Here is a 10325-nt window from a genome sequence, read left to right as displayed (position 1 = left end):
CTCCTTGGAGGAACAGGGACAGAAATATAGCAAGTAAAATCAGTTTGAATGATATGTGAAACTATGCCACAAGTATGCATTTAAAATATGGCAATTGAAATATGGGTAGTTTCTTCCACCAGCTTTTGCTCCATATGTGTAATATATCTCCATTTCCTAATAAAGAGTTCAGTTCACAAGTCTGACACTATAAAATTCAGAGACTTTGTAGCTAGGAAACTGAACAGGACACCCTGAGCAGAAGACAGGAAGAGAAAAGGGCATTATCTCCTCTCAGTTTGAGAAGGAACCACGCCCCCACCCAAAAAAAAAAAATTTGACTGTCAACAGATTAAAATCTTCATATTTTCCTAATTAACAATTTCCTGTTTTGTGAGAGGCTTAGCCCAGCAGGATCTTTATAGGGTTAATGTCAATAACTTTGTTGCTCCAGTTGCAATGACTACCGATTAGTTTATTTGCATAAGTCAACATGCTACATATTATGTTTAAAACCATAAATGGCTTAGGACCAAAATACATAAAGAACCTGTCCTATCAAGGTGGTGTATTTGACAGGAATACTGCCCTTCCCTTTAACTGCACCCAAGCTGTGGAACTCCCTGCCTGGACTCCACCTTACCATCTTTTCACCACTGAGAGCAATCTTAAAACACAAGAAGCTGGTATAAATTGAACCAACATAAACTAAGTCAGCAAACGTACACCGGATCCAAATGCCATTCAGGACTAGGCTGAACTGCCCTAACCTGGAAGAGGGGAAACAAGCATTTAAACTGAGTTACACCACTCTTTTCGTTGCCTTAATTTACTCCAGGTTACATAACCAACATGGATGTGATTAGGATTCAGCCTAGGTTTCACTCCCTTCTGTCCTGCCCCCCACCTCTTTTTCAGAGTTTACATGGACACGGGTGGCGCTGTGGGTTAAACCACAGAGCCTAGGACTTGCCGATCAGAAGGTCGGCGGTCCGAATCCCCGCGACGGGGTTAACTCCCGTTGCTCGGTCCCTGCTCCTGCCAACCTCGCAATTCGAAAGCACATCGAAGTGCAAGTAGATAAATAGGTACCGCTCTGGGGGAAGGTAAACGGCATTTCTGTGCGCTGCTCTGGTTCACTGGCAGATCTAGCCTTAGAATTGTTCCCCAAGCCTTGTTTAGGCAATTGTTTTGTTAGGTAAACCAATTTTTACTTTTTGCTCTTTTCTTGATTCTCTCTCGACTTTATTTGATTGCATTTGTATAATAACAGTTTCAATGTCTTTTAAAGTTTTCTGTAAGCGCCCCAGGATGCTACATAACAAAAAGACAGGACACAAATGCTTCTGCATGTAAAATATCTGAAATACAGTAGAAGCTGCAGCGTTACTAACAGCCAACAAGGACTATCACAAACGTAAGTTGCTACAATGCTGAAACCCTGGCTGCTGCCAAATAGTAATGACTGCCTGCAACCATTTATTCACAAGGTTTGCAGTACTAGAAGTGATTTAATTATTCAGCTTCATAAATTTAACTCAAGGTTGTTAAAGGAGTCACACACTGGCAAGAAAAGGCTGCATGTAATATCTGCCCAATAGCAGTGAACAAATTGTGCTGTAGAGTCAGCAGTCTCATACTGACGCACACTATCTGTGGTACTCAGAGTTCTCAGTGTTTAATGCCTTCCTCTTATGCACTCAAAAAAAAAAATGCCTTTACTATTTCCTCCAGAGCATAGAGGGGCCCACAACTAAATAAAGGGTTAGAGTCAGGGCAAAACAAGAGCTCAGTCCCAGAAAAAAATTTTTTTACTAAACAGAATACTTTTTGTTAATGGTCTGCTGTATGTTGGGAGTGAAGCTTTCTTGCTGTTGAAACCTAATAGTCACAGGTAGGACTGAGAGCAATAGTTCAGAGTCCAAGGAATCTGGTTGGAGCCCTAGAGCAACTGTTAGGTAAATGGGCAGTGGGTGTTTCCCATTAGGCTGGGTAGCCACCTTCTCAATGCGGAACGGATAACTTTAAAAACTGCATACCAAATAATGCCACCTTGTGCAAACAGAATTCTCTCGCCTGGAATGGTCTGCAACTTTTCTAGACTTAAATGTAAAAATCCTGCAAGCGACCTTGTTTTACTCAACCTGCTTTTTGTAATACATCTGTACATCATCGTCATTCTTGTGTAGCACATTTAATTGACCTCTGCCTAGGGGTACAGTTATCAGTTTATTCGTTTTTATTAAATTTCTACATTGCCCTTTATCAGAGGATCACAGGACGGTTTGCAATATAAAAACACAAAAATGCATACCATAGCAACAACCAAAAATAATTCCCCTGCCACACACACATTTCAAAAGCCATAGATTGTTTAATTAGCCAAAGACCTGGGTGAAGAGGAATGTTTTTCATATATAATGAAAATGCCACGTGAGCCTCCCTAGGGAGAGTATTCCACAAGTGGGGAGCCACTACAGTTAAAACCCATTCCCTTGTTGCCACCCTCCAGACGTCTTATGTAGGTGACACATGAAGAAGGGTCTCAGATGATGATTGTGGGGTCAGTTCATACGGGGAGAGGCGGTTCTTGGGGTATTGTATTCCTGGGCCATTTAAGGCTTTATAGGTCAAAACCAGCATTTTGAATTGGGCCCAGAAATTGGCAGTCAGTGCAGTCGGGCCAGGATTGGCGTTTTATGCTCCCTAAGTGGAGGCTTCTGCAGTGTGGCAGAGGAAATATCTTTTGTTGGCAAAGAGGCCAAAAATAAGTGTGCCAGGGGCAGAATGAAAAGCCACTTCATTTCCCCAACACACCCCTGAAAGGGGGCAAAATCTATGCCAGCCCTGGAGCCAGTGTAATTTCCCTTCCTGTTGAAAAACAACAACCTGGGGGGCACAGGAAAAGCACCTCCTTCACCTTCTGCTGTAAAAGCAAGCAGAAGGGCTTTGAAATGATAGTTCTTCTGGCATGCAATTTCCCACCACTACCACTGTAGGATTACTCTGCATTATGGATCCAATGTTATACCCACCCATTGGGAAATAAGATGCAATTAATCAATGAATTTCTTAGTAGACGTGTATAGGATTATGCTTTAAGCTGACATAATTTTGCATGGGGGAAAATGCTCTCATATTATTTATGTCTTACGCAAAAGCATAAGTAATTATACCAACTATTAGTAGGTCAAAAATGCTTCCTTAAAATAAATTCAGTTTTTTTTAATGCTTTCATTACATTTTGAAGCCCTATTCCTAGCGCACCATGTTTGAAGTAGGTGAAGAAATATGCCACTTGGTTAAAAAATAACAACTAAAATGAGTCATTTCATTGTTATATTGCTTGTGGATGTGAACAATAAAGACAGCTTACAACAGCTTATTTGAAAATAATTTAATGTATTATCTTCCCATACATAGTTCCGAGTACATTCTAAAGGTCTTTTTTTTAATACACTTAATGAGAATGTACATTTTACAAGACAAAACAAAAGCAAGGTCACAAGTATTCATTCCTAACATACATTGTAGTGTTTAAGCAAGGCAAACACCATGAATTACATCAGTTGCAGCATACTGTATACCACACATCTAAAAATCTTCAGTGAAATGACTTAAGACCTCATTTTTACACCAATTACAAGTGAGCAGAAAACACTGCAATATGGTTGTTTGTGCGGTGTCCAGATCATTCATCATTTATGCATCTTTTCTCTTGATGATCAGAGGTCCCACATTGTCTCCCGTTTCATCATTATGGTTTGTATGAGACCCATCACATAATGGAAACTAGGGAGGAAAAAATGCCTTAAATTTACTTTTTTATATACAGCAAATAGCAATTCACAAACAACAAGGAAACCTAAGAGTGGCCTGATTTATACCAAGTCATGGTTTGTTTAGCTTAAGTGTTGTTGACTTGAAAATCTGAATGCAGCCCAGTGGATAGCCATAATTTATTTTCTGGCAAGAAAATCAGAATGTAATGCTATGGTTTGTAGTTGGCTTATAAATCACTGATTTTAAAAACTATGGTTGGCATTATTTCTCAACCCAACGGCCTTGCTTAACCATGGTTTGTTTGACTATTCCTTCCCAGGTACCTGCCAAACTACAGGCCCACAAGATCAGCACAGGTGGAAAACAAGTTGCACTTTGGAGAACCAAGTCACAGTGTATTAAGTGTGAAACCAACACACGGTTGGCTAAGCAAACCATGATTAATACAAACCATGGTCGAGAGTTAAATGCTGTTTACAGCCAATGCTGAAGAAATTTGGCTATGCTACCATCTAGTAATTTAGTAGGCCATCAGAAGGTATCACAGTTCCTGTGCTGATATGACAGAAGACTTGTCCGTACTAAACTTAGACCTAGATTCAACTAACCCACTGCACTAGCAGAAGCCAGCAATGGGGCTTCTACCCTCTCCTCCCCCAAAATCTATTCTGGAGAGTCAGGAGAATCCCAAAAACAGCACATTGGGGTGGGGGGGCGGGGGGGGAGAGCAGGGTCATTCTGCCTGGCTTGCAAAAATGCTTACATTCACAGGACCATCAAAAAAGTGCAATTTTCAATTCCTGCCATTATAAATAAAATACATTTGTCTGAGGACTAGTATCAACATTTGGCCTTGAAAACAAGGACAGGATCAAAGTATTTCAACATATTTGATCAATATTTCTGCTTTATTATACAACCACTTCTACAATTTACACTATAATAATTCTTTTTTGCTTCTAACATTGAACAACCTATTCTCCTGTTGCAATATTTCTTTTCCCACTATAACCTACCCCTCTCAGTTGTCTTTTAAAATATGAATGCTTAAACATCAATATTCAATGGTGTTTACTCTTATGTTACATGCTCTCAGGAGGAAACCTTCCTCATATGGAAAATTGCTTTGATTCTAGAAATAGCCGATTATTGGACTTTCCTTCAATGGCTGCTTCTAATTCAGTTATTCCTTCTGATTCTTCGTGATGAACTAAAAGTAAGTACTTTGGCTGTGGAGGGTTCAGCTAATTTGTAATTTAAAAGTTACAAGATATTTGCCATTTTCTTCTCTTACCTTCTTAGACCTCCAACACCGGCAGTACACAGCTTTCTCCCCCAAATCTTCCATATCAAATGCATGAACTACCTTTGGGTTATCTTTCTGAATATGGAGATTTACCATCCCATTACAGCATCTGTCCTTGCTGATAAATTTTTTGTAAGCAAGATATCCAATGGCTGCCGCTCCAGCAGCAAACGTAACGGCTGCAATCCATTCAACTGAAACAGAAATATGGAGAAATTGTTAAAGAGCACTCACTAAGGCCTTTTGTGCGAACTGGTGCTGAGAAGTTACTGTCTGACAGAATTTTCATTTTATCCTCATACAAACTTCATAGCATTTAGGAGGGTTTAATCTGCGTTCCCAAACTGCCAGAATATAAACTGAAAGCACTCTTTCCCATGCATGTCTACTCACTAAACACAGAAAGATTTTGCTTCCAAAGTGTGCACAGGATTAGCGCCTTAGGGTTACATCTAATGTTAGACCTATTCTGAATACAGACATTGAAATTAATGGACATAGTTAACATGAGTCCATTGATTTCAGTGGGTCTAGCTCCAAGTAAAACCTAGTTGGATTCAACCCCTAAAATGCTATTCTATACCAAGTGGTGAGTTTGATCAAGTTCAAATATACGATTGTAGCTTTAGTTTTTGTTCTGACACTCATGGAAAGGAACCACTTCATTTCTTTTGTGTAGACCCAGTAGAAGGGGTAAATAAACTTTGGAATACTAGAAAACGTGTTTCCCTTCTCAAGGAAATGATTAACCCTCAAGACTTCTTCCCCCTCTCTATGCAACTTAGGACACAACCATTTCCAAGTACGGTAAGTACTATTTTCAAAAGGTCAAAAATGTAGCTAACACAGGACTTTAAGTAATGCCAAAATGAGAAACAAGTAAGTTAGATCTAAAGAGTTACATAGAACTACATATTGAGACAAGTGATAACCTGGAAATGGTTCTAATAGGAAGAGAAGGAATTCCAATATTATCCGGCAGGTAAAAATAAGGTCACTAGTACATTTATTTATTACTAATCTAGTACTCTGTTGAGGAAAGAGAAGTCAACCTATTCATCAATCACAATCATTGACACAATACATGTTACTAGCTTCCAGGCTAACCAGAGGTGATTAACTTTGCAAACAAGCAAATATTTCCCAATTAAAAATTCTAAAAATCCCACTGACTACATTGGGATTTATGTGTTTGGATTAGCAACCCTGAAGATGCAATCTTGTGCAATAATTCTTTTTTTTAAATAATTTTTTATTGGTTTTTCAACATATAATATAAGACAATACAAACAACAAACACTAACAAACAAACATATAAACATGTATAATTTCATAAATTTTTTCATATCTTGTGCAATAATTCTTTATACCTTGTCCACACTGTTATTTCAACAGAAGGCACTATGTTGAATCAGGAGTTCCACTAAAGTAGTAGGAGGAACATTTTTAGCCCAGCAGGCCAGATTGTTATCTCCCCCATCTGTCAATCAGCTGATGTCACAATGAGGTCCACTGGCCTTTTTTGCTCAGAGGTGGTCTTCAGAACCCTTTCTCAAAACACTATTTTGTGCAGGGCTTTGAAAGGGGCTTCTGACAATCAGCCAATTATTGGATCTTCAGAAGTTCCTTTCAAAGTGCTGATCAGCAGTGCAAATAAACACACTTTCAGCTAAACCAGGTTTTTACCTGCCCTGACCTCATGCACAGCATCAGGTACAGAGAAAGTTACTGCAGCTTGGCCAAAACGGTCTCATAGGCCAAATGAGGGTGCCTGGTAGGCTTAATCAGGCCTGCCAGCTGGAAGTTCTCCACCCCTGCACTAAAGCAAGGGTGGCAGTCAACACAACCAAAATATTTACCCTAGAAGCTTCAGCAGGGCTTCCAGGCAGACCAAAAATATTCCAGAGTGTAGGAAGCTTAAGCTCCACCAACTGGTCCCTAACACCTATGTGCAAGTCCATAACACTTTTATCTGGACCAGCTTAAGAACAAAAACCAGAAGTGGGCTGCTTTTGCAGAATCATCACAGAATTCTTCTCAATCTCAGTATTAAATGAAGGGAGGTGGGAAGAGATAAAGTTGTTAGCGAAGACATGGTAGAAAGTTGTGTTTACAATGTGTGGTCGCAGTATGAAGGCAGTGTTTTAGAAAGACTGATTACAGTTAGAATCAAAATGTTTTGAGAACACCCAGTTATTTTTCTGCAGAAAATGTTCCATTCCAGAAGCTCATTAGTAATACAGAATAGATGCCATTAGCCAGACTTGGAGGTTTCAGAGTTTTTAGCTTTGTCTACTAAAGAAAACTAAGATAAGCATGTTGAATTAGGTTATTCTCTAGATCTGGGACATCAGAAAATTTACTAAAGCAAATGGAAGATTTTCTCATTTGCAAATTACCCTAATTTACAGAAGAATTTTCCCTATAAAAATTGTCTGGAAAAATCATATCACACAACCAGAGATATTTTATGCTGAGCAGAGAATAAGACTAAGCTCTGCAAAAGGCTTCCTGGACAACCATCTTGGAAACTGCAACATATTGGAGGGCATGGCAGAAACTCCATCTGCACCAAAAGTATTCTATTTACTCCCTCTTCTTTATCTCTGCCTGCCTAGAGTTCTGTGAAACTGTAAAGTTCTTACCGTCAATATCTAGCAAGCCTCATAAAACTGTTAAACTAGACTCTCAATTTAACCAACTGTAGTGGAGCAACACAGCTGCTGCTGAATCTTTTTGTATATAGGGGAAAGTCCTTGGTGCCGTGTTTTATTTCCAAGTTCAGTAGGACAAACAGCTCACAAACTCCATACCCACACATGTCAATACAACAAAAGCTATACAGTATATAACTACACACTCATGAAATCCAAACGGTTCATGTCAGACAGAACACAGGAAAGGATGGACCAACACATCACAAAAAGAAGCTTGCAACTTTCAGGTGCCCTGCATTTATTGAAAGTTAGTGGGGTCTAACTACATACCTGCAAGGCTGCACCTGTGCCATAATCACATATAAACCATAGTAGGGAACAGATCACGCAGACCAAGAAAAATATGGCAAGAGTATTCTGATTCCAATTATTTAACTTAACTAACGTAAGTGGAGGATGGAGTGCTGCCACCAAGAGCACTGTAGGGCACAAGGAAAATGAGTGATCAGGAACTATGGTGAATGTATATCATATACAAAAGGAATGAGCTATATAACATATGATCCCGACAGGCACCTGCCTAAAATGCTGGACAGAGACACCTACACAAAATTACAACTCTGGGTGTGCATCAGGTGTCCTTAGAGATGTGAATGCCCAGAAACTAAGGCCTGAAATTGGGAGACTTGACATGGAGTAGGGAATAACACAAATACTGAAAACAGCTATTAAAGCAATAGTGCTTTATTTAGTGTTGTTGTACAGCACTCGGCTGCTTTATCCTGTTTTTCATCACAAGATGACAGTTTTGCTCTACATATCCTGGAACTTGAAAGATTGTTACTTATCCAGGATCAAAGAATAGTTAGGTCCCTTTAGATTCTGAACAAGCTTCCTCAAACTCAGCCCGCCATATGTTTTGAGACTACAATTCCCATCATCCCTGACCACTGGTCCTGCTAGCTAGGAATCATGGGAGTTGTAGGCCAAAAAAACATCTGGAGGGCCCGAGTTTGAGGAAGCCTGCTTTAGAATCTTTTCTTCTTTTCAAAGCTGGGCAATAGTTTTCCAAAATATGAATTAGCAATCAGCACCCTTAGTTGATGTTGGTTTGCTAAATCTTACAAGTAAAAACAGGGGAGAATCCCAGCCAGTTTCTGACTATGTGCCAAGTGCCCTCTGATCACTATTGACCAAAAAGCCAGCCCTCACATCAAAGTGCGCCTTTTAGGCAAACGAAGCCCTGAAGCCTCTCCCCTTAGGAGCAGGAGCCTGAATGCAACCTTTCTCAAACCGACACCTAGTTACATTTCCCCCAGCAGGAGCACTAAACTACCCCACTAATCCCCAAAGGTATTAGTTAAAGGCGCTTCAAGGGCGTCCACCACGAGCAGTTCAGAGGCCGAGCTTCACCACGCCCCCTTCCAAAAAGAGCCAAATTCCGGCTAGGAACGCGGTGCCTCAGCTTAAAGAACTAAGACAACAATTCCAGCAGCCGAAATGCTTGGCATTTGCAGCGCAGTCACGAGTTCCTTTGTTCTCGGCGCAGAAGCGAGCGGGAGAGGCAGAGGTCAGGCAGGGAAGCCCGACTGTCGGAAGTGCGCGGCGCCCGAGGGCTCCCGCGGAGCAAACAGGTGCGGGGAGAAAGGCGAGCGCTTAGCCAACGCCTGCGAAGATGAGCCGAGGAGGGAAGGAGGAATAAGCCTCGGGGCATCGCTGCTGCTGCTGCGCAGCGCAACGCAACGCTCCACAGCGGCGACCGGAGCCCTGGAGGGGAAAGAACTGCTGAAGGTCACTGCAAAAAAAAGCCCAGGGGAGCTGCAGAGGTCGCAGGTGCAAAATTGCTCCCCCCCTATTACAGTCAGGCTGGGTCCACTTTATTAAAAAAAGACTATGCCCCGCCCGCCTCGTTGCAGGCGCCGCATTCCCGGAGCCTTTTCTCTTTCCCCGGCCGTGAAGATGCCTGTTTTTACGGGGAAAGAGAACTGCATGGCACACAGGGCCCCGCGCTAAGGTAACAGGTCTCTCTTTCGGTTGGCAACGCGGGTAAAAGGGAGGAAAGAATTGCTCGGGAACCACGGAGAAACCCACATAACCCGCCCCCCTAAACGCCCCCCCTTGCAAGGGCGCCGCTGCAATCCCGCGACCTTGCACGCTCTTACCCCGCACGGAGGAATTCGACCCGAGCCCCATGACTGCAGCCCCGGACGCACGCCGCGCGGCCACCCTCTGAGGCTCCGGCGAAGGGCGCGCGAGGCGGGGCGAGGGAAGTGACACCCGGCGGCGACGCGCCTGCGCGCCAGGGCTTTTAACATGGCGCCGGCCGGCCTCTCTGCTTCAAGGGGCGGGGCAAGCGCTGCAAAACCACCCAGCGCGGCTCTAGCAGGAAGGGTGGAGGGAGGTCAGGGGTCGGGAGTGAAATCGCCTGCGGCTGGAGACTTAGAGACCTCGGGGGTGGTCGGGAGGATTAAAGGAGAAGGGGAGGAGGAAGAACAGTCAATGCCACCCTGAGCATAAATGCTGCAAATGCGAGAAGCAGCTGAATAAATGAGCCGGGAAAGATTTGGAGGACAGATTTGCTTCAGGATGAGAACAGAAAT

The 10325-nt window shown here is 42.3% G+C and overlaps 1 protein-coding gene across 1 annotated transcript; it reads right to left on the bottom strand.

Annotated features, from left to right (window-relative positions):
• Positions 1–3361: 3361 nt before the first annotated feature.
• CISD1 (CDGSH iron sulfur domain 1) lies at positions 3362–10026 on the bottom strand. The gene is made up of 3 exons (XM_053388593.1): positions 9888–10026; positions 5057–5262; positions 3362–3771 (listed from the first exon to the last, which is right to left on the bottom strand). The coding sequence occupies exons 1-3, from the start codon at positions 9916–9918 to the stop codon at positions 3682–3684; spliced, it is 327 nt and encodes a 108-aa protein (XP_053244568.1). The 5' UTR covers positions 9919–10026; the 3' UTR covers positions 3362–3681.
• Positions 10027–10325: the final 299 nt, after the last annotated feature.

Source organism: Podarcis raffonei, chromosome 5 (genome assembly GCF_027172205.1).
Source record: "Podarcis raffonei isolate rPodRaf1 chromosome 5, rPodRaf1.pri, whole genome shotgun sequence".
Lineage (NCBI taxonomy): Eukaryota > Metazoa > Chordata > Lepidosauria > Squamata > Lacertidae > Podarcis > Podarcis raffonei.
The sequence above is the reverse complement of the archived record's forward strand: the minus strand, read 5'-3'. Positions and strand labels throughout refer to the sequence as shown.

Coding starts and splice junctions, on each gene's coding strand:
- CISD1 (XM_053388593.1), bottom strand. CDS start 9,918: ATGGGGCTCGGGTCGAATTCCTCCGTGCGGG. Junction 5,263..9,887: donor GTCGAATTCCTCCGTGCGGG/GTAAGAGCGTGC, acceptor TTTCTGTTTCAG/TTGAATGGATTGCAGCCGTT. Junction 3,772..5,056: donor GGTGTTGGAGGTCTAAGAAG/GTAAGAGAAGAA, acceptor TTTCCTCCCTAG/TTTCCATTATGTGATGGGTC.